Raw genomic sequence first — 23,832 nt, 5'->3', positions numbered from 1 at the left:
AACTAAAAGTTAACAGAAGTTTTGGAATTTCAGATTCAGAGAAGATGGCGCAATATTTAGAGGAGGAGCGGCATATGAGAGAAGAGAACTTAAGGCTTCAAAGAAAATTGCAGAGGGAGATGGAGCGGAGGGAAGCATTATGCAGACAATTATCAGAAAGTGAGTCCAGTTTAGAAATGGATGATGAAAGGTATGTATTCTTTAGCCATTCAGATATTTCAGTGTAATGTGTAGGTAATATCAGCTCTGATTGAATTCACAAGTAGAAATTTCTAGATGAGCGCTCAGCTTAAATTAATGTGGAAAAAAAGTCTAGAATATACAAAAAGCTTGTAAGCTTTTATGGTTTAATTTCATGAGGGGATAGATTAGGTTTACTGTGAGCAAGGGAATAGTTTATACTTGAATTAGTGAAGAGTTTTACAACAAATATACTTTTAAGTTTAAATGAAAGGTATGTGTAAACTATAGTTAGAAACTAATCAAAACATGTTAACATGGTTCTGACCATAAAACTGCAAGATCAAGATATCACCTGAGTTAAACAGATGAGGCGCCCTCGTTTTATGCAAATGTTGTTTGCATAACGTAAAATACAATATTGCAAATCTTGACATTCCAAGAGGACCTGATGTGCATTAGATATATATTTATAGAGAATGCACTTACACCTCCCAAAAGATGTTCTTGTTGGACTAGGTTTAGTGTTGGGAACATAGTATTTTAAAATCCTTGTTTTTCCCTATTAAAGGAAACAGCTTTCCTTTCACTGACCTTACAAATTAGGGGTATTAAGTCTTTCATGGTCATCACTATCTTGCATCACCGTGGTATGACAGTGTCCTAATATTTGTGTTGCTACATCTTTTTACTTGATCTGTACTGTTTGCCAGTATTGAAAGCTGTATTGAACCATTTTGTATTGTATTAACCTTAATAATGATCCATGAAAATGGGTCACCAGAAGATGGAGTTCACTGAGGATACCTGTATTCAGGTATTAAAAGTAACTAAACTATATCTACATAACTTTCCAAAAACAAAACATTAGAAATTTTGTTTTACAGTTGGTTAAAGATCAAATGCAACTTTTATTTGCATTTGTATTTGGCTAACAGTTGTATAATATCCCATTAAAATTTTTGTGGTTTAACTAATCTTGCTTGTGGTAGCAGTATAACGTTATTAACAAATATTGTCTAAATTCATATAATCTTGTCAATTCTAGTTTTTTTGCTTATTTGCATGGCACTATATATGTGGTTGGGTCTCTCCCAGAAGATGCTTGTATTATAATTAATACAATCCTAGCAATCCCAGGGGTTAAAGGAAGGGAGATTAAGCTTAAAAAAAAAAAGATTCTGTTTGGTAAAGCTTGACTTCAAAGTTGTATAAAAACAGTGTTGCTATTGACTGGTCATCTGGCTCAGCGGGGGGGTTAGGAGGGGTTGTTTGTTTTTTACTTGTGTTTGGTAAGATAGTGATTCTTAATTTGCATGGTTGAGTTTACTGCTTATAAAAGAGATCTTGACAGAGAGCACAAATGCATAGTTCTGTTGAAAGGTGCCCTCTCCTGATTTAAAGTAACTTTTTTTTCCCAATCCTATAGCACACTTGAGGATAAAAGGTTCAATGAATAATGTAAATGAATGTAACTAATGCCAGTCTGCATCCTCTTTTGGAAAATAGGTCTTATCAAAGCTTGTTTAATTTTTTGAAAAAGACTAAACACTTTCAGAAAAATAACTGTGTAGATATATGACACCTGGTACCTTTGTGGCAGTTGAGAACAGTTCAGCAATACCTTGGCTAGCTTTTAAACTAACCAGCTAGAGTTTAGCTGTGGCAGCATCAAAGTCAGTGATATTTAACTAAGTTGAATATCACTTAGCTGGTATTACTGTAGCTAGACTGCCACCGATATCCAGTATAACTTTTGAATCTTAGTACCATGTGACATCTTGACTAGAAATTAGTGACACAAAGTATCATTAAAGTACACATTAAGCAGCTGACAGAATTCACAATTTTGATCAATAAGGAATCATATTAGAGTATTTTTAACAGGGTTCTGCAGGAACTAGTACTGTCAGTCCTGTTTAGTATTTTTATTAAAGATCTGAAATTAAAGTCACTACTGATTCAAAAATCTGTGGGTGACAGGTTCAGTGAGCAAAGGGAATGATCTGCCCTTCTTGACTAAGCTGGGAGTATTCAGTCTAAATGCACTTTAAAACGGCCAGATGCAAAGCTTCAGGGTTCTTGGACATATGAACAGAGTAGCAGCAAATAATAGTAAAGGAGTTGATTAATTAAACTCCTCAGGTGGCATTGGTGAGATGGATACTGGAAAGCTACATATTGTTCAGTTGTCTCCTTTTAATAAAGGGTTTTGAAAAAATTGGAAACGGTGCAGAAAAGAGCCACAAGTGGGTCAGGGTGGGAGAATATCAGAAACGATTTGTTTTTTATGTAATCTTCGTGGGAAGAAACTTCTGGCTACAAAAGGTAGTAGAAAATGAGTAACAGGAACCCCAATGGCTGTATGTCAGTACCTGGCAATTCAAACAGAATATAAGGCACAGATTTTTAACTCTAAAAGTGATTAACCACTGGAGCAAGCAATAAAGGGAAGTGATGGATTCTCCCTCTCTTTATATAGACAAAATAGACTGACTGCCTTTCTGGAAGGCAGATCAAAACAAGTTATTGGCTTCTATGCATGGATAACTGGGTGAAAATGTAAGATAAAAGGTTGTATTATCTTATGAATCTTATGATCCCTTTTGGCCTTAAATCCTGTGATTGTCATTGTGTGAGTTGGTACATGAAAATAACAGGATTCAAACCAACTTTGGCTGCAAACTAAGCCGGTGTTTGAACTGAAGTTCGCAGAGGTGAAGCAAACACGTAACCAAGGCATGATTCAACAGCCCAAAGATAATTGGTCCTATACTAACCTGATCTTGTTATAGAGTATGAGATAAATGTCATTTGAAACATAGAAGGTTTTGAAACGGTTAATCAAATTATTTTTTAACCTTTTTTTCTTAGATATTTTAATGAGATGTCTGCACAAGGATTAAGACCTCGCACTGTTTCCAGTCCAATCCCTTATACACCCTCACCAAGTTCTAGCAGACCTATATCACCTGGTAAATGTATAAACTAGTGTCTGAAAATCTTGTATACACTGCATAATAATGTGCTATATTAATTTATTTAAATAGCGTATTAAAAATGACATGGAAATAAGTGAGTCAGTGATCCATATGTTTATATATTATCTTTAAAAAAAAAATTGATAGAATGCAGCACATATTTTGGACTGCTGTGACAATACTGTGAGCATTTTAAGTGAATAGTGCGTAGTTGACAACTGAAGGTTGGTATATGTGTTCATTCTTCTTGCCCTCCAGCTTTCTTTGACAGAGTACACGGTTCTAGTAGTTTACTAGATTTTGGGAATCTATTAAAACCAAGGCTGCTGATGCATGGTGAATAACACCTTTCAGAAGTCTTGCTAATAGAGAGCCAAAGTGAAAAAAAATTTGAACCTTCCCAAAATGATTGGGAGTTTATACATTTGTGTAGTTCTGCAAAACTGACATTGTGCTGATTTAAACTGTTAAACTACAACATCTGCAAGATTCTGTAGCAAGCGTATTCCAACTTTATTCCTGCTTCAATCTGGGTCAAAGTTAGGTGATTTAGCTAACTTGACTTGCTAGCAGGATCATGTGGAGGTAATAGGTGCATTGTAACAGTTGCTGCATATTCCTGAATAGCAGCAGTTCCCTCTTCGTTTATAGAGTTGCTAAAATGTGTGTCTGTTCGTACCTGCAATCGAAACAATCCCATTAGCATTTCTGATCTCTGTCAAGACTTGCGTAAGATTTACATCTAAAGGAAACTAAAATTTTCTGAATGTTGTGATTGGGCTGAGAATTTATTTCAATTGCAAAGGAGAATGTGTAGGTTACAACTGCTCTTGCATAAATGAATTCTTAATTACTAAAGATATTAAATTAAAAAAAATGTTTTACTGGTAATGTTATGCCATTTAAAACATTTACTTTGAGTCCAAAATGTCCTGAACATCGCCATGGACCATGCGCTAAAACCTGCTAGCCATTAGTATTAGATGTTGATCATAAATTATCTAATATGTAATGAAAATTTTGCATGTTTTGCTTTCTCAAATTGATTTTGAGAACTCAGCATAACTAGCAAGCATGCTAGTAAAAGCAGCAATTGGCCTATATGACACATTACTGTGGAACAGGACTCAGATATTGTAATACACAGGCCTGCTAAAACACATGGCTTGTCCAAACTCTGGGGTTAATATACGTTCTTTTTTAGAAAAGGTTTTACTAAGTAATTTTCTTTCCCATAGTGGGTAAAATAAGTTTTAAAAAAATTAAATTTAACTAGCCAAATGATGGCAAGAGTTGCATTAGGATTTTTGGGCTTTTTGATTCTCAGTGATCCAATTTTGCTATGCCAAAGTGCTTTCTAAATATTAGGAAAATGCCATATATTTTTCAGTTCTTAATACATAACTTAATGTACAGTCGTGTTATTAAATATTAAGTGCCATCTTGCTCTCTCACTCATACATATATGTATGTTCATGATGACCTATTACCTTGCATTGCAGAATGTAACTGCAGTTTTCATAGTCCATGCATACTAACCTGGGTCCTTGAAACATTGGCGTAGAACTACTTTCTTTGTATCTTATTCTCGCATCATAAATGGGACATTATTGATGACTTGAACTTATCAACTGCTGCAGTCAAAGGAACTTTGAGCCCTCACTTTCTACCAGGAAGTGTATCACAAAGATGGAGAAAATTGAAATGTAGCCCTAAACATTAAAAGGGGAAAAAAGAACATAAAAACTGATTTATTTATTTTTCCTGGGAGGCTTCTAGTTCTGACAGATGCTCGTGTAGTAAAGAGCCACATCAGCACTCTATAAACTCGCTTCTGTCAGTGTCCTTTCCATCTTATAAATTCATATTTTACAATTCAAAGCTTCATACCTTCCAAGACTGTTGGTTTTTTTTTTTAGTTAACTAAGAAGAAAGGGAATTTCACATAATGAATTATGTGCATACGATGCATAATGCAGAAAATAGCTGTTGGGAGAACTTCATGTCTTAGATGCTGAAACAAAACATAAGTTCATGCAGCACCAAACATCCTCAATTCTAACTGATGAATTCTTTTTTCAGAACCAGAGGTAGTCAGCTACAGGTTGGCTTTTGAAGTCCCCATTCCAGTTAGGGGCAGGCTGCTGTAATGGTAGGCAGGATTAAATACCCTGCATGGAGTTGTGCTTTTATGGCTAGTTCAGTGGTTTCCAGCTGTTTTAGCCCTTTCAAACTTCTGTGAATTTTGTGACTGCATTTTAAAAACTAATTTATTATAGGGCTTACCTCCTTGCAGAGGGGCCAGGCAGTATGGGCAGGGAGCAGCCAAGTAGGGAGAGCTTGAGCCTGACTTTGTCTGCTTATCTTTTCATACCTTGCTCACCTTATGCTTCCTGTGGCACCCTTCAAAGCCTCTCATGGCACCCCAGCTTCCCCAGACACTGGTAGAGAATCATTGGACTCGACTGTTGCTAAGTTAACTCCAGTATCTCTACATTTCACCACAGTAATTTGTTTCTGCAGTGTAGATGAGACGTTGGACAACTCCCCAAAGCAGCCCAACATTAGGAGGCTGTGTATTATGTGGGTGGCAGAGAACCATCTTTACATCTCCTAAGCTGTAAGTTTTGTGCTGTCATGTCTATGACATACAGACTGACTGTCACCAAGTGAGACTGACAAGGGAGAATGGAGCTGAATCTCACTGTAGTGCTCATAAGAACACTGAAACCTAGTTGCAAGTGTTTCAGCTTTGCACCTGTAGATGGAGCATTATATGGATGATATGAACAATTTAATCTTTGTCTCTGTTGTTAGTGGCAGTAAAGTCAGGGTGTGTTAATGGCAGCTTCGGAGACTTTTTAACTTGTGAGAAAATCAGGTTTTCAGTTATGATAGTCAAGTTTATTACAATGTTGATTTCCTTATCTAAGACACTAATTTTCCTTCAATATTTTGGAATCAGATGAGGGAAAGCCAAATATAGACAGCTAAGGAGAAATGAAAGTGCTGGTATGTACTTCAGCTTTAGTGGTGCTAGATTGTGTTGACAGTGGGCAAAGTTTGAAGGCTGGTATATCCTGTTTTAGCTGACTTCTCATGCTGTTATAAAAGTTTAATATGCAATCAAAAATTAATTTCAGATGCTCACACCAAAAACAATGCTTGGCTCTTTGCCTAGCATCTGAGAAAATGATTATGCCTTCTGTTCAACAGATATATTCATTTGAAAGATGTAGGATGAGTTGAAAGATTTTGGAGGATCTGCTTTTTTCAGTGGCGTGTTCAAAGCATTTTAGAATCTGAACTTCAGAAGTGCTTAGCAACTGCCATTCCCATGGACTTCAGTTGGCTTTGGAGGGTCTCTGCACTTCTGAAAAATAACATGCTCAGCTAAAAGTATATTTTAAGGGTCTTTGGGTGGATTATGTAAACTGAGAAAATAAGACATGCTTAAAAACATTAACTAACCTTCTTAAACATGAATCCCTTCCCACCCTTCATGTGCAGATGGCAAGATTTAAAATGTGTTCAGTGTACAGTCCATCCTATAGTCCAGCTAGCATCCCCTACTCCAGAATACAGACTGAGCCTTTAAAAAAAAATCATGCTACCTAATATTGTCAAGTGTAATTAAGGAAACCTTTAGGAAACATACTAAATTTTGTAATATTGTTGTCTTTCTGTGCACTGTGATAATTACAAACTGAATTGAAAAAATATATAATTTCTTAAGCTGTTTTTTATTTGAATTAAGTTAATATTTCTATGCAAATATTGTATGCTATGGTTATGTCCCTTTTACTTTAATTTTAGGTCTATCATATGCAAGTCATACAGTTGGTTTTACACCACCAACTTCACTGACTAGAGCTGGAATGTCTTATTACAACTCCCCAGGCCTTCATGTGCAGCATATGGGACCATCCCATGGTATTACAGTGAGTATTAAAAGTAGTAAATGTTTCTTTTAAATTAATCACTTTTATTTAAATATTTCTATTTGTCTTTAAAAGTTTTTGGGGGATTTTTGTAGAAGTTTCATTTTGTTTCATTAAAATGTCTGCAATCTTTACCAAACCTGATTTCCTCTCTATCCACCGGAAACTGATTGATTCTCACTGCAGAACACTTTTTCCGTGAAGAAAAAAGGATACATTGTTGTCTTAAGGGCAGTAACAGATATTGCCCTATGGATCAGCTGGCAGTGTGAGAAGGAGTGTTTTTACCTATATACCCTATACCAGGAATTAAAATATTACTTTAATTTTTCTTCTTGTTTTTACCAAGCTCAGGTTTTCTTCAGGGCAACACAGGGTAACCTTCATGTCTCTCACAGGCAGTTAGCTCCTAATTACTCTTCTCACTGACAAAGAAGAAACTAGTATTATCTGTTAGTTTTCTTAGCATCTTTCACCTTTCTGCTTCTATTGTGTTTAATATCTCAGCCTAATTCAGTTTCTTCCAAGAATTTAAGTTTTTAAAAGCAAAGAAAGCTAAAGCATCAACCATTTGACAAAATACTTCACATCAGATGAGAAGCACTACTCAAATTTCTGAACAAGTACAGTAATATGTAAAACAACGATTTTCACCCAGTGTACCATAGGATCCTCTTAAAGGTGGTGCAGGTGCTGTCTAATATTAGCACTGTTAGGTGTGCAGACACCTACATAGAATTCACAAGATAAACCTAGAGGTTTCAGATAGAACACATAGATCAGAATGGATTTGTTTCTGAGTTCTTATTAACACAAGATTTTTCTGTTAGTTTTCCATAGTGAATAAACAAGTGAAATTAGTTTTTTGAAATGGGATGCCACTAAATTCAGAAAAGTTATGAAGGGGTAGACTTTGAGTCTGAGAACTGCAACATAAAGTCTCTTGCAAGATGTTTCTCTATGCCAGTGGTCTGTTTTAAAAACTTGTTTTCATCGATTTGTAATTTGCTTTCACAAAACATAGAAGAGACAGGCCAACCTCTCAGGAAAAAGATCCTTAAAAGAATTACTCCAAAAAAGTACAGAATATTTTAGATACTGTCTGACTAAACTTTCCTGGTGTGATTTAGTAATGCCACAACTGTTGAAGTCTACAATCATATTACACACAATGAAGATCTCATGGCTAGGAGCTGCATGGTATGATGGATAAGTAAACAGAGAAACAGACTACGGTTCTGTTTGTAGTCTTGATGTTACTCCTTGCCGTCTCTGATCAGTGATGTAATTTCTTTATTCCTTGACTCTTTTCTTTTCAGAGGCATAATAATATTTACATAATTTTAGGGGAAAATACTGAATAGAAAAATTAATTCTTATGTAATTATTACTCATCTTTGTATGATAAGCTAAGCACAGTCAAGCTAAGATATATCAGAGCATGGAGGCAAGATCTTTAAGACAGACCAAAAAAAATGCTGGAAGCTTCAGGCATCGTGGTCTATTAGTAATTGGCTATCTACTTTTCGAATTCATACTGAACCAAGACTCCATCCTATTGGAGATATTTTAGTACTGGAAGTGCTTTTTGAAGCAGAAGTCCTGACCGGTAGTTATCAAAGAGCCCATAGCTCTTTTTAGACATTAGCCTAATCTGTTGCATATTTACCAGAGATTACATCAGTGTGCCTTGGTTAGATTCCATTTTTAGTAGTGCCCCTTGACACTTCATTTGAAAAAGCTTTTCTTTGTATATACCTCTTTTATAAATGATTTTGACTTGCTGTGCAGTATATGTGGTGTCCAGTTTTTTGCTGTTTTCCCCCAAAAAATAACTGCTTATTTTCTGTTGGTAATTTTGAAATTTTTCTCATATTTCCCATATTTTCTCGCATACCTCATGCCCCTAAATAGAATACAGACCTTGAATTTGAAAGACAGAATGTAGAAGTTTTTTTTCCAGAATAGTGTCTGCCTATGAGATAAAGAGTAACAGTGTCCAGGAAGTGTAGCATCTTAGGACAGTCTGGGTGACATATCAAGACAGCAACAAAACTGCCACAGATCTTTGCAGTAAATGTGTGTGAATAGGGAAGTATTCAGTTCGGATTCAGCTGATTTAGAGGACAGTGATTCGATTTGGATCACTGTCCTGAATAAATTCGGCTGAATCAGCTTCAGAAGATTCGGCGCTAATTTGCAGAGATTTGGATTGGCCAGGGGGAGGCAGGCAAAGCTGGGTGGCTGCAGGCTCTCCTGCAGCTCCTCTGGCTATGCCTGCCTCTCCCCAAGTGTGGGGAGCTGTGGGAGAAGCCTCCATGGCTGCCCAGCCCAGCCCCATCCCCTGTCTAGCCCCAGCCTAGTCCCAGTACTTAATTTTTTTTTTTTTTTTAATTAAAAAGCCCTGTACTCACTGGCTCTGGCAGTGGCGACTGGGGGCATCTGAGGGCTTGTAGCAGAGCCCCCCTGGCACAGCATGGGGCACCGGGGATCACCCCCCACACACAGCTCCCAGCAGCTGCCCCATGGCTCAAGTGCAGCTCGGAAGGGCACTCAACACTGTCCGGGAGCTGGGGCTGAGCGCTGCTGTGCTCTGGGCGACTGCTGAAGCTGTCCCAGCTCCCAGGTAGCACACAGTGCCCTGCTGAGCCGCACTGCACCTGCTGGGTCCCGGGGGAGGTGGTGATGCCCATGCTGCGCCCTTCCACCGCTTGCTAGCTGGTGTGGCGTGGCATGGTGGGACATGGGATGCTGGTGCAGCAGTGCTGGGAACAGGGGCTATGCCTTGCTACCGCTTGCCCCCTTCTACCTGGAGTGAGCCTCACCTGCATCCCACCCCCCACCCCAGCTTGCAAGTGGCAGCAGGGCAGAGCCCCTGTTCCCAGTGCTGCCGCACCTGCATCCCACCCACCTGCCCCCTTCCCCTGCCTGGCGATTGCCCCACCTCGGCAGCTTGTCCCAGCCCCAATTCCTTCCCTCCCCCAACCCCAACAGACTTACCAGATGTCTGGTAGGGAGAAATTCTATAGTTTAGCTGTTGTTTAGTTGTAGGAGCTCAAAAGGATGTAGTCCCGTTTGTGACACTTTCATCATAAAGAAGACCTTGTTAGATTTGTATTTTACCTCATTATCAAACGTGAACATTTTAAAATCATTTGTAATCTTGCCATTTGAATTTAGATATGCATGATTTGCTTTGAATTTGCACCCTGCCAAAATTCAGTGAGCTGCTCATTATCACCTGCTGCTTAGCCAAGCATAGATGAATTGATGCCTTAATTGAGCTTCCCCATTAATTTTTTTCCCTGTAGGCTGTCAGTTAGTGATGCCCTGAAGGTGTATGCTACTTCTTCCTTTCTCACTAGTTGCCAGTGAATATTTTTGCCTTAAAAATGTGTGCTTCGCTCATGTCTTTCAGAGTAACATCAAACTCAAAATTTGAGTGGATTTCACTGTATTGTGAGCGTTCAGTGTCTTTATCGGTTTCCTCAGTTAATTGTTATTTTGAATTTTGTCTTAACCAGTGCACTGAGCTGTGTTAAAGAGCTAATCACTCAAAGTTTTTTAGAATTGTTAAACATGATTTCAATATTTGTTCTGCAGAGGCCTTCACCACGAAGAAGTAACAGCCCTGACAAATTTAAGCGTCCCACTCCACCTCCTTCTCCAAACACGCAGACCCCGGTGCAGCCACCACCTCCTCCTCCACCACCACCACCACCACCACCTGTGCAGCCTATGGCCCAATCAACAGCATTGCAGTCGTCCACTTTTCAGCATTCAGTGCATCCCTCCTCTCAGCCTTAGTGCATGTGCTCAGCAATCTGTATTCAAATTTGGACTCATAACACAGAGCAGTTTACTAAAAGCCAAAGGCTTACTTGGCGTATTTGGATTTGACTTATTTGCACTGAGGTTATATAGGCTTCACTGTTAATTGTGTTGTAAACATTTGTATAAAATGCAGCCAATGTTTTGGGTCTACAACACTAACTTAACAGAAATTTCCATCAGTGTTTACTTGAACTACATGTATGTCCATTCTCTGGCTGGAACATTTGCTACTCTATTTGGTAATACAACAGTATGTTGTTTTGCTAGGCTCCAAAGCTTCATTTTCCTGGCTTTTAGGTTTATAAAACTAAAGAGAGACCTTTTTTTTTAAATTTTTTTTTCATAACAATTTGCATAAAATTACAGGCATGATAGACTATTATTATAAACTCCTAAATATTATGGTATTTACCAAGCATATGGTAAATCATCACTACATTTCAGTAATTTGAAGATACAGCTTTTAGTGCAAAAGTGAGTCAGTCATCTTTAATTAGTGCCCAAGATGCATATTATTATTGTATCACCTAATAAATAAGCTTAATACAGGTTCAGTATTCAGCACACATGATGCATCCATACTTTCTCCTCTTAAGAATAAACACCTCAAATGTATGGTACAGTTTGACGTTAAATGTGGGGAAATTTGCTTGTCAGAATATATAGAATGTATGATTCATGGACCTTAAAATTTGATTGGTTTCATTTCACCATTTACATTAACTTGTAAGCTACTGTGTGTGCTATCATAAAGAACTTCTGCAAGTGTGGTCCTGCCAACAGGTTACTGGTGGCTGATTAAAGTGTGCTCTTTGATTTCTGCTGCAGAAGCCAATGTTGATTGTAGAGAACACCTTTTTTTTCTTAAAATATATTAATTGTGATTCCCCTAAAATAAAGTTTGAACAAGTATTCTAAATGTTCAAAAGACTATTAGAAAAATATGGTATAATGATCATCTTATAGGAATATATTGGCGTAACAGCCAGAAATGTTGTATTGCTTGGTAGAAACAAAACAGAGAACATAGAAAGTAGCACAACATGGAACTAATGAATGCTTATATAGCAGCCTAAACTGGTACAATGTAAAAAGAAATGTATTCTGAATACATTCTTTCCATTCATTTAGCACAAATAAATTGTTTGGTTTCACTTTGCAGTGGAACAAAGTGTCACTTTTTTCTTGATGTTGGCATCTTATTTTGTTTTATATTTCATAAATTCTTGTTGAGTAGGTTTATATGCTCTTGATAATTTTAAGTGGCTTATCTCGTATATTTGCATATGTGGGCCATGGAAAAATAACTAAAGAATGTGTATTTTATGATTAATATGTACCTGGTTATAATCAGAATTGAACGTTAAGTAATTTATCACTTGTTTACAAAAGCTTTGTTTGTGACATACCTAACACTTTATTGAATACATTCTTAAGAAGGAAATGTGGCATTTTGGATATTTACTAACACTTGTACATACATTTTCATATTTGCCAATGCTATAAAAGAATTGCAGACTGATTATCTTAATAGACAGCATTCAAAGTATCAAGTCAAAAGTAATAATTTAAAATGTTCAGTTAAAGTGAAAGCAGAAAAAATAAATTTCTTCACTATAGCTCCAGTTTTAGCTCTTAAGGAGAGTTTAGAATAGTGTGTATATAGTATATTATACCTGTTTAAACCAACATGGGATCAAGTGCATTATTACATTATATTAGTAAGGTTGTAGTTTTCCAGTACAAGTGATACTGTCCAGCCTGTGGCAGGCCTAAAAACTGACCATTGTCCCATCTGGAAACTCATCTTTATTTTGTTTTCTAACCATAGTAAATGTTCACTTGTTTCTAACCATGTGTTTCGAGCATTTTTATTAAATAGAATTCCTAGATCACTTGGCAAGGTTATAATGGGAAAATTTAAGATGATGTCAAATATATCACTTTCTGATGGGACTTGTATCAAGCTAGGGCCAGTATTTAGGTTTGACACTTGTTTCTGTAAATATATCAAACAGAAAAATACATATTCTTTTATAAATAAGACTCCAGGTCATGTACATCACAAACTATTTAAAACATAGTGCCCACCTTATTCAAGAATCTCAAAAAGCACTTTGGAAAAGAGGTGCTAACAGAATGCAAGCTAATTGTTACAATAGTATAAAAAAAGGCTGAAAAAGAGAGGCCTCTGATAGAATAGTTTTCATTTCAAAAAAGAAAAATACAATTATGTGAAATAAATTTGAGGTACATTTTAAAATTCTAATTCTGTAATCCACAGTTTAAGCATTGTTACAAGAGAGATGTCCTTGAATTCTCTTCTGTGGCTTTTGTTACTGCTTGAAAGCAAGGAGCTGACAGATGTATACTAAATGCTGAAAATGTAATAAGGCACTGATGCGGTCTGACGTAAATAAGAACATTGAACAAACCTTCTCTTGAAAACAGAAGTGTCAGCCTCTATTTGTGGGGTTTTTTAAAATAAGTGCACATCTTTCTCCTAATAAACATCAGTGAATTTTCATTTTTGCTTGTGAATTATAGTCTTCCATGATTCTGCAGCTATGGATTTATCAACCTACTACAGAATTTCCTTCAGACTAGAGAAATTCACTCAAAATAAGAGCCAGCTTAAGATGAATGTTTAAGTACTTGGCATCTTATTTTATCCAGTGTACTACAGGTGTTTTTGTTAATATTTGCCAGTTGTACATTGTCATTGGTTGTGAGAGATGCAACCCAAGACACTGCCATGTTCACAAGGGAATGGATTGTTCTCCTTCATGAGATTGCTTTGACAACTTCCCAAAGCAGAAGTTGTGTGCCTAGTTATAAGGTCACAAGCAATTTTTCAGCAGTAGTTTACCTTTAGGAGGTATATGCAAAAGGTATAAAAATCCTTCCTCCCTTGACTGATCATTGTTTTCTCTCTTTCCAAATAGCTAGTTGCCAAACAAGCTATTTTTTTTTACTTCCCTTTTTGTTTTCCATGAATTAAGCAGATACCATTGTATTCTTCTGTAGCTTCATCTTAAGGGAGCCCAGTTTAGGTGTAGAGTTCAAAACTTCATTTTATCTGAGATTTGCTCTATAGAGGTGGTTTTTGGCTTCGCTTAAAACACTAGTTCAGCTATTAAATCATATTCCTGGAGGAAGAGGTGAGAAGTTCTCAAAGGCACTTGTTCCGATTTAATTCCTAGTTATGGTTTTCTTGACTTCTCTTCCCTTCTCAAGGGTACTACAGCCTTTTTGCACTTCTTGATGTTCTCTTGGGAACTTTGCCCAAGAAACTGCACAGGTTTTTAACATCCCAGAGCAGAATGAATAAAATAAGTTCTACCAGTGTATTGTAGCTCACTAGAGAAGTCTGAACCCACCCTATCTCTGTTGTTTTAGGCTCAAGGGAAACCATTTTTATATGGCACATATGTGTATGAAATATATAAAATACTTTTCCAGAATCTTTTTAGGGATGCCACTTGTTACTGCTCCAGATAAGAAGTAACTAGAATCACCCTTACTTGAACTGACAATTTGCAGGCAGTTAAGTCTAGCTATAAGCTGACAACTTTTTTCATTCTGCCTCAGCACATTCTTGAGGACTATAAAAATATTTGGAGTTGTTCAGGGGTTTAGAAGAAATTTCTGAGCTGGAAATTCACTTTTTTGGAAGTCGTAGAGTACTGACAACTGGGTATTCGGTTCAGTGTCAGGCCAAAACAAGGACCTTTCCTTATGACAAGAACAGCTAAGACGTTTTGGCTCTGTTGGAAATGAGCCATATATAGGATCATGGGAAAGTAGGGCTGGAAGGACCCTCACAAGGTTTTCTATTTCAGCCCCCTGCTCAAGGCAGGATCATCCCAAACAATTGTCTGTCCTACCTGCTCTTGAACACTTCCAGGGATGGAGATTCCACTGCTTCTCTAAGTAGCTTGTGTCAGTGCTTGACCACCCTCAGTCAGGAAGTTCCTCCTAATGTCCAACCTAAATTCCATCTTTCCTGTGCCCAAGCCTGAAGCCATTGCTCCTAGTCCTGTAACCTGTGGCCACTGAGAGAAGCCCACTTACCTGAAGGGTATTTATTCAGAGGATGTATTTGAAGATTGCCCATGAATAGAGCCTGGTAGGAAAAATTAATCACTCAAAACTTTTTAGAACTCCTAAATGTGATTTTGGTATTTGTCGTGCAGAGACCTATCACCAGACCCATCACCATTTTGTTTTACCAAAGCATCTTTGAGGGAAGCTTCCAGTTTACCACCAAAATAAATGGTGGCATCCAGCCTGTGCTGGACTAATTGAACAAATACTGCAGTGCAAAATAAAAATGTGTGCGTACTTGTACTTATAAATATACAATACAATTTTTTGGCTAGCTTCTCTGGCAAGCATCATTTTTGTTCTTAATCATTTGAGGATTTGGTTGTCTCAACCTTTGAAGTGCCCATTTCCCTTTTGTGGCAAAGGCCAAGGAGTGTTCACGGTCAGCAACAACTTCCACCACCAGTACAAATGAAATTACATTTACAAATGAAATTTTGTTGGCTTCTGCTTGCATTAGATAAAGTCATACAGAAAGCAGAGAACACTGTTCTTAAGCAAGTGGGTCTGTCATACTACGAATTAGTTTGTTTGTATTTCTTAATGCCTAGTGGAAATGTGGGGCTCCAGCAAGAAGCTTTCAGGGCTTCAAGAGCAAGTAATAGTTTGGGTTGGGTAAAGCTTCAGTCAGTATTTAACTAACCAAGTTCCTCATCCACCTCCTACAGTGTATGGTTAAATCTGAGAAAATTATTCACCGTTTGCTGCTAGTTACGGCTTTAAAAAGGTACTGTGGCTAAGTACATGACTCATAGCATGCTTCTGTTGGAGGGCAGGGGTGGGAACATAACTGTTACATAAGCCCGTTCGTGGTAATGTTTAGATTATCTCCCTATGAAAGAAGGACTCAAACTACTTAACAGTATGGTCTAGTAATAAAAGAAGCTACATGAAGAAATTTCCTACCTAGCAGAAAAAGATAGTGGTGCAATTTAAACAGGAAGGTTCATATGCCCGGAAACCTGAGCTTTCTCGGGGTGCTTGGTCTCTGCCTCGCCTTGTTTTTGCAACTCATCCTTGGAAAAGGGAACCAAAACATATTCTGTTACCTACAGAGTTAAATCAGTTTCCTTTCTCCAGAAATAGTAGGTTCTCAAAATGCCAGTAAATTGGGACACACAATGAACCATCTGCTGCTCAGCAGTTTAACATTAAAGTTTCTCGGTGATCTCACCAGTTTAATATTAAAGTAATTTGTTACCTAGTATAGACAGGTAGAATATTATAGGTAGAACCATTCACCTAGAAGAGATACAATCTGGGACGCTTGTTAAATTATTCCAGTGCTTCCTCTTTCTCTTCCCCCCCCCCCCATCAAGATTTGGGCTAACTTGCCTAGAAGTGCTATGTAGAGAAAGATTAGTTACAGTAAGTGTAAATCCTGGGAAAAATCCAGCAGTGACCAAGTATGCCAAGATCCTGAACCTGTCAATCATGAACGAAACAGTGCAGAATTGCACACTGGAATAGAGCTTTACAGCATTATTCCCATAATATCTGTCATTGCTTTTCTGTGCATATTCTCAAAAATGTGTGTATAATTTTATACAGATATATAATGTATGCATATGTATGTGTGTGTGTTTAATATGTAAAATGTATGTGTGTGCGTGTGTGTAATCAAGCTCATCCATGCCTTCATTCAAGACTTCCAATAAATATTTTTGTGCCTGCTTATATTGGAAGTACTGAATCCATCCTCTCACTTTTTTTCCCCTCCCATCCTTATCATTAGAAAATGAAGGGGAGACAACATTTAACGGGGGAGGGAGAAAATGAGAAAATGATCAAGTTTTCCATCTTGCTTCTTTCATTTCTACTGGGGACTATCTGATATTTATCTGAAGGCATCATATGGCTTGGAGGTAGGGTCATTTTCCAAATTCCATATACAAAATAAACCTTTCATAGGAAACTACTTGCAATAGAATATATAGATATTAAATATATATAATGGTCTGTGTGCAGCTACCTTTGCCATGGCTTTCTTCTAAGTGGGATCCAGCTACATTTATTGAGGGGATATTTTGAGGAAGCTACATATCCCTTCCACCTTTCTGAATTAGCTGTATGCATATGTTCCTTTCTCAAGCTGCCTTCAAAAGTATTGTGACTGTTGGGCTGAGCAGTTTGCATCTCATTGAGTTTGGGATCCTAGTACTATTGTCTAACTTTGTCTAATTGTCAGTTTTTTAGGACAGGAAATATCTTACATGTTTGGGTAATGCATGGTGCTAGAGGAACCCAGGAATCAGAGGCTTTGGGGTATAAATTGGTACTACTGCTAAAATGCAGCTGATAGAATCCTGTATTTTCTCACATACAGCATCTTCCAGAATATAATACACATTTTGTTTTTAAAGGACAGAATGAAAAAGAACATATTTTCTTGCAGTAAGTAAATGAGTAGGATAGGAACAGATGGGCCTGCTCAGTATTCTGCTCCCTGTAGATCAGCGCAGATTTTACTTGCACTTTTGGCCAGAAAGGACCGAAATTGTTCTTACGACATTTTTTGCATAGAAAGCACACTTCCAATTTTCAGTAGCTCCTTTTGGGGGGTGGGGTAAATGTGTGTTTTGTGCAAGAGCAGATATGGTACTCTAATATTAAATGTGATGGAGGAAAGGAAGGAAACATGCCATTTCCTTGTGTGCATAAGTGGTCTACTACAGTTTACAACTCAAAAAAGGCATGTTCATTGTTTTCTCTGAATGCTCTATTATCTGGCCCTACAAAAAACTAGAACTCTTGGTTCCAAAATGATACCTTTTATTAGACGAACTGGGAAATCGCAAGAAAATTGTCCTTTTCTGCATTATTATCTGCATTTTCTGTCCATTATGTTCTTTTATTTATAATTTATTTATTGTTGTAATCGAGCACAAAGTGCAGTACAGCATAACAAGTGCCTATAAACTTTTCACCAGATCTGTGCCTTTTTTTCTCTTAGAATTATCTGACAACCAGTTGAAATATCAATTTGTGCGCATTATTTGTCAAACCATATTTTGAGCACATTTCAACCTGTAGGTTTGCTTAATGGTTGTGAGGGCCCCTTTGCCTATCCAGTCTGCAACTGGCTACCTTAAATTACAGAATCACTAAGGCTGCTTGCAGACATGGGTGTGGGGAGGGGAGAGGAGGAGGGAGGAAGCACTTTACCAGAAGAAGCAGTGAATTACATTAACCTAGCTCTGTAGCGTCTTTATAGATCAGGTGTTTCAGTATGGCTTTTTGTCGCTTTTATCTAATAGCAGATTCCACCAAGGCCCCACTAAAGTGCCTGAGCTATACAGATGCTGCAGAGCCAGGTCGAAATAATTCAGTGCCTCTTCTGGGGATGTGCTGGGCTCGGAGCAGGAGCATGCTGAATTTAAAGCACATTTTTTTCCTCCCACATCTGCAAGCAGCCTAAATGATCTAATATGTATGAGAGAAAGGATCTCTCTCTAGGAGTATGATGGGATGAAGAGAGTCTTCATACCTGAGTTCTTCCTACATGTAGGGAGAATAATAGCAACTGTATTTGCTTTCTGCTTCATGCTAACTTTACCTTGGCCACATTTGCATTGTATGTGATCATTTTGGGAAGTGTTGTAGCAAGCGACTTTTCTGGCTCATTAGCTTGCTAAGTGTAAGATCTCTAGCTAGAGAGTTTTGGAAGACTGCTCCACATTGTATTTCTTATTCTGTATAATACTGAGCTCTGCATATCAGTCATGGGTTTAGGTTTAGGGCCAGAGTTTTAAAGGTCTTTAGGCATTGAGAGAGAGTTGTTTCCTGGGGTTTTCGCTGGTATCTAGGTGCCTTATGTCTGTAAAAATCAATTGTATTTCATCTCCATTTTATTTCAGACATTTGTCTGTGACTTGTTCAGTGCAGTCCTTAATCACATCTATGCTTAGCACTATTAGTAAGTACTATTTACTATATATTGCTGTATTAGTATCAAAACTCTAGGCCAGGTTTTTAGTGAACATTATTATTGCTACTTATGACATGTATAACCACATTTCACATTTATTTTCATTCTTTAGGCATTTTGGTGGAATTTGCTAATTGTTGTTCATTTGTCCTAGACAGGGGTGCCAAAGATACCCTTGATTGGACCTGCAGAGCTATATCAACTGGCTTCCCAGTGGATCTCAATGGGATGGATGGCCCTGCATGCCACACATGGCAATTGCTTCAGCTCATATCCAAATTTGCTGCCACCTGCTACACAGTCCCAGAGTAGCCATGCTGCATACAGATTGTTCATAGCAACTGCTCCAGGGCTCTGGGGTCATGCAGCAGAGTCCCATGGCAGTGGCTCTGGAGCCATGCACAGTAGGCCTGTGCAAATAAAAAAGTATTCAATTTGGAGATTCAGATCACTGTGCAGAATTGATTTGGCTGAATCGGCTTCAGAAGATTCGGCGCCGATTCTGAGATTCAGCCATAGGGTATAATGGGGAATCACTGAAATACCTATAACTTTGTCATTCTTTGGCTAATTCAGATACAAATTGCAGGAATGATAGCCCTTTCTGAGGCCAAGAATCCTGCCAACTTTCAAGGAGATAGGTGCAGGGGTTTCTGGGAAACTGCACCTCAAAGACTTGAAAGGAAAACTGTCACGTGTGTGCACAGCAGGGTGAAAACTGCAGGCATGCTAGGTCCTGCTGAGGCCATGAAGCCTGCCAGCTTTTGAGAGGTGCAGGGGTTCCTGGGAAACAGCACCTCAGCTTGCTGACAAGCAAAACTCGTGATGTGTGGGTGACACTGTGTGGGTTAAGGTACGCCCTTGCTGGCTCTAGGGCCTCTACATGACACATTAGTGTGCCCCAGTGAGGTCTCCTCCTCCCCTACAGCCCCAGGCGGTTCCACAACTTTAAATAACAACAGGTATAAAATAACTTAGTGAGCACTAGCACAGTAGCATCAGCAGCATCTCAAACAGCCAAGCTGTGACAGAGCCTTTCTTTCCTCTCCTGCTTCTTCTCTAGCATATGTTAATGCACACCTTCACTCTGTGTGTGTGTGTGTGTGTGTGTGTGTGTGTGTGTGTGTTAAGGTACACCCTTACTGGTGCTGGGGTATCGACATGGTAGTGTGCCCCAGTGAGGTCTCCTTCTCCCCTACAGCCTCAGTCCAGTCCAACACTTTAAATAATAACAGGTAAGCACTGCAGTGCAGTAGTATTAGCATCTCAGGCAGCCAAACTGTCACAGACTAGAGCCTCTCTTTCCTTTCCTGCAGCAACTTCTTCTCCAGCAGCTGCCAGAGAACTCTCCCTGCCAGCCCTAGCCCTGGGCTTAGATGTGCCCAGGGCCCTGCATCCTTCCAGTCAGGTGCTAGGCATGTTGGTCTAATGACATGGCGCTCACAGACAATGTTCTTTGGGTCCATCTGGTATCTTAGTAGACCAACTGAATAGTCAGAGAAAGCCTCATAGTTAGACAATGAAAGGTTGTGTTTTGATTTTATGGAAAGGGGTTTTCCTTGATTGTCTGATGAGGCTAAGTGGCTTATGGTTAATGAAATGAGAATTTTTATAAAAGAACTGAATGGTAGAAATAGAGATGTTGTTTTGGATATATAAATGATGTGTTATTTGTGGTGTATGATGGGCTATATTGTGTTTTTATGTTTATTATTAAAAAAAACCTGAATAGTCAAAGAAATATATCTTAGCAAGCTTTCAGGTTGAAAAACCCTTTGTCAGGTTCCTTCACCCTTGGATCACATATGCCCACCAGCATGTGGACTGTTCTGGACCACAAGGGATCTAGCCATCTCCCAATGCCATCCTTCAGCTTCCTTACCAGTGCCTCCACATCTGGTGACAGCGGCTTGCCCCAACCAGGAACACTGATCCATTTGGTTCTCCAGTTCCTTCACTATGGGGATCACCTGGGAAAGGGAGGCATCGGCAGCGCTAAGGTTCTCGGTGGCCTCAAGCAAGGGCAAGATCTGGGAGATGGTATCCCACTCAGCTCTCTTCAGGGGACCACTGATCCCAATCACCTTAGCAAGGCCATCTCATGGATGGCCTTCTGTTGCTCCACCAGCCTTTCCAGCATCAGGTATGTGGAGTTCTACTGACTCTCCATATCCCGCGTGATATTGTGCTGTGGGATGCTCAGCTCTGCCTGTTTCTCCTGCAGCATCCTGCCCCTCTTGATGCTGCAGTGGAAAAAGCCCACCAGATTCCTGCATTTTGAAATGAGCTGGGTGGTAGTGATGGCACCATCAACGGTAGCCCTGTACCCCTCTAAGGCGTCGTTGACTACGAGGCGCAGCTTGTGTGCCACACAGCGGATGCCAAGCAAGTTGGCATCATGGACAACCTTGACCGTATTGGCCCCGCTGTTGGTGACCTTGAGCCTGCAGGTGAGCGCGCCCTGCCCAATGAGCCACCCCTGTACCATGTGGTTCATGGCCACCATGATCTCCTTTGCCGTGTGGGACTCATCCATCACCTCAGCTTGAAGGAGAGCCCAGCGATTACCTGACTGATAGCACCAGTGCCCTGTGAGACAGAGGTAGGTATGATCTCCACCCTGGCTGCTCCAGATGTTGGAGGTGAAGTACAAGGCTACCTGCGGCCCTGCCTTGTGCAGCTTCTCCCACAAGTACTCCCTGCATGCCTCATACAGGGAGGGCACCACCATCCTGCTAAAGGTTGTGCGTGGAGACATTTTGTAAAATGGGGCCAGAAGTGCTACGAACCGCGTGATCCCTGGCCACTCAACTAGGGAGAAGGGCTGCCTATCCAGTGCAAGCATCTCCCCAATGCTCTGGGTGATCTTGCTCGCCTTGGGAATGTGCCCCCCTTTCTGTCCACCTTTCCCCCACTGGTCCAGGTTGGCCTGCCTCTGCTTTGTGGGGGGAAGGGGACTTTGGAGCAAGCGGGGGACTTCCCCTTCAGCACACTTGCACTGGTGTCAGGCTGAGCAGGAAGAAGGGCAAGGGGTGGTGCCTCCTCAGATGCAGCAGCATCGCCGTGGTGAAGTGTCTCACATCATTGCCACGGATCATGTGCCTTCGGCAGTGCTGGCAGATGGTAAACCTGGGATCATCTGCCACCTCAAAATGATCCCACACTACACTACTCCCCCAGTTCTGGGTTCAGGGTAGGGATCCTGCCTTATGCCCCTCCTCAGCAGGCTGAGGCTCAACAAGAGGAGCTGCCTCAGCTGAGCCACTTGCCTCGACCTCCTGTGAGATTCTGCTTTCCAGAGAAGGAGACCTGGGTCAAAGGGAACTTTGAGGGGTGTGGAGCACAAAGTTAGATTCCCCCTCAGTCCCCAGAATTTCTTTAGCCAAGGCGCTCAGGCCCCCTGGGTCCAGATCCAGCTCCTCCTCTGGCAGTGGGAGGCTCATGCTGGGAGATGAAATTGGGGTGGAGGAGACAGTGATTCTGCTGCTGGTGCCTCTTTCTGGGGTTTGGGAGAGGTGGTGCAAGTGGAGGAATGTCAGGTACTGCTCCTACCTCCTTGCTTCCACTGGCAGCAGAAGACTTGTGGCTGCTGGGAAAGAGGATGCATCTATGTTTGGGGTGGAGGAAGACTTGCAGCTTTAGCTTTCCTCCTAGCCCCTCTTCCTCCACTGCCAGAAGACCTGGCACCTGCCTTTCCAACACAACTTCATATTAATCTTTCCTGTTCTGTAAAATGTGTGTGTGTGTAACTAATAATAGAATATATGTCGTTTTCTTCTTCTCTGACATATGACTGCACACAGATGCTCAGTGCTGCTGATTTAATCGTTATGAATGATTTCACTCAGATTTACAATCACCAGTCTCAATTCTGGTGGGGAAATCTCAATTTCAAGGCAACTAAAAGACACAGTGAGATGTTACTACCTGTATTTCCCTTTTACTCGGGAAGAAGTCTCTTGGAGCCCATGGATGTGTTCAATGGGCAGGCAATGCACAAGGAGCTCAGTAGAGGTGAGAATACATTCATGTGATAAATATCTGCTCAGTTTATGGTAAATGGTATTGGATTTCAACAACTCAAAAGTGTTTTCTGAGGAAAGGTATTCAGGTTGTAGCAGTATTGGTCTAGAGGAAAAGGCAATCAGGACTCAGAGTAGAAATGATATCTTTTATTACACCAACAAGATTTTTGCAAAGAAGAAATTATTTTACAAAAACTTTGTTGGTCTAATAAAAGATATCATCTCTACTACAAGTCCAGATTGCCTTTATTCTGAGAAAAGAGATTTGGAGTATACCACCAATGCCTCTGTGTCCCCTTCACAAATTCAACCTTGGACTTTTCTGCCACATCGTTAGTAACTACAAATTGGTCCTCTTCCCTCAATATAGTTTCTGTGCTGGAACCAGCAAAGTGGGGACTGGCTGGAATCTTTAATAGTACTCAGTTTTTGGTAATCCAAATAATTCACATTTCAGCTCTTCCAAATAACAAACATGTGTTGCTATATAACGAAGCTCAGTGACTGTCAAGATAGCTCAAGAATTCTTACTCCTGGCTGTCAGTAAAACATACAAAAAGTGGTGAGGAGTAGGTATTCTATGTTGCATCAGTATTAGGTTATGGCAGGGGTATAACTACAACATCCTTGGTTCTTTACCCAATGTGTTATATCATTGGACAAGTATTGAGACACTATTTCATTAGTAAGAGCATTGCCAGCAGATTCAGGGAAGTGATTATTCCCTTCAATTTGACACTAGTGAAGCCACCTCTGGAGTCTAGTTTTGGGTTCCTCACTGTTTTGTGCCACTGTATCCAGTTTTGGGTTCCCCACTACAGGAAGGATGTGGATAA

General features: G+C 39.7%; 1 protein-coding gene across 1 annotated transcript in view; it reads left to right on the top strand.

Moving 5' to 3' along the window:
• Positions 1 to 13,463, top strand: part of CCDC6 (coiled-coil domain containing 6) — a gene marked incomplete at its 5' end in the record, with an annotated part of 81,510 nt that extends 68,047 nt beyond the window's left edge. Inside the window, 4 exons of the mRNA XM_019538621.1 lie at positions 34 to 190; positions 3,055 to 3,155; positions 6,978 to 7,102; positions 10,706 to 13,463. Of these exons, the coding sequence (XP_019394166.1) occupies positions 34 to 190; positions 3,055 to 3,155; positions 6,978 to 7,102; positions 10,706 to 10,909 (587 nt within the window). The remainder of the gene's footprint in view (positions 1 to 33; positions 191 to 3,054; positions 3,156 to 6,977; positions 7,103 to 10,705) is intronic.
• Between the last annotated feature and the right edge of the window lie 10,369 nt (positions 13,464 to 23,832).

This window comes from Crocodylus porosus, unplaced genomic scaffold (genome assembly GCF_001723895.1).
Source record: "Crocodylus porosus isolate Cpor-Errol unplaced genomic scaffold, CroPor_comp1, whole genome shotgun sequence".
Taxonomy (NCBI): Eukaryota; Metazoa; Chordata; order Crocodylia; family Crocodylidae; genus Crocodylus; species Crocodylus porosus.
This window is presented reverse-complemented; position numbering and strand designations above follow the sequence as displayed.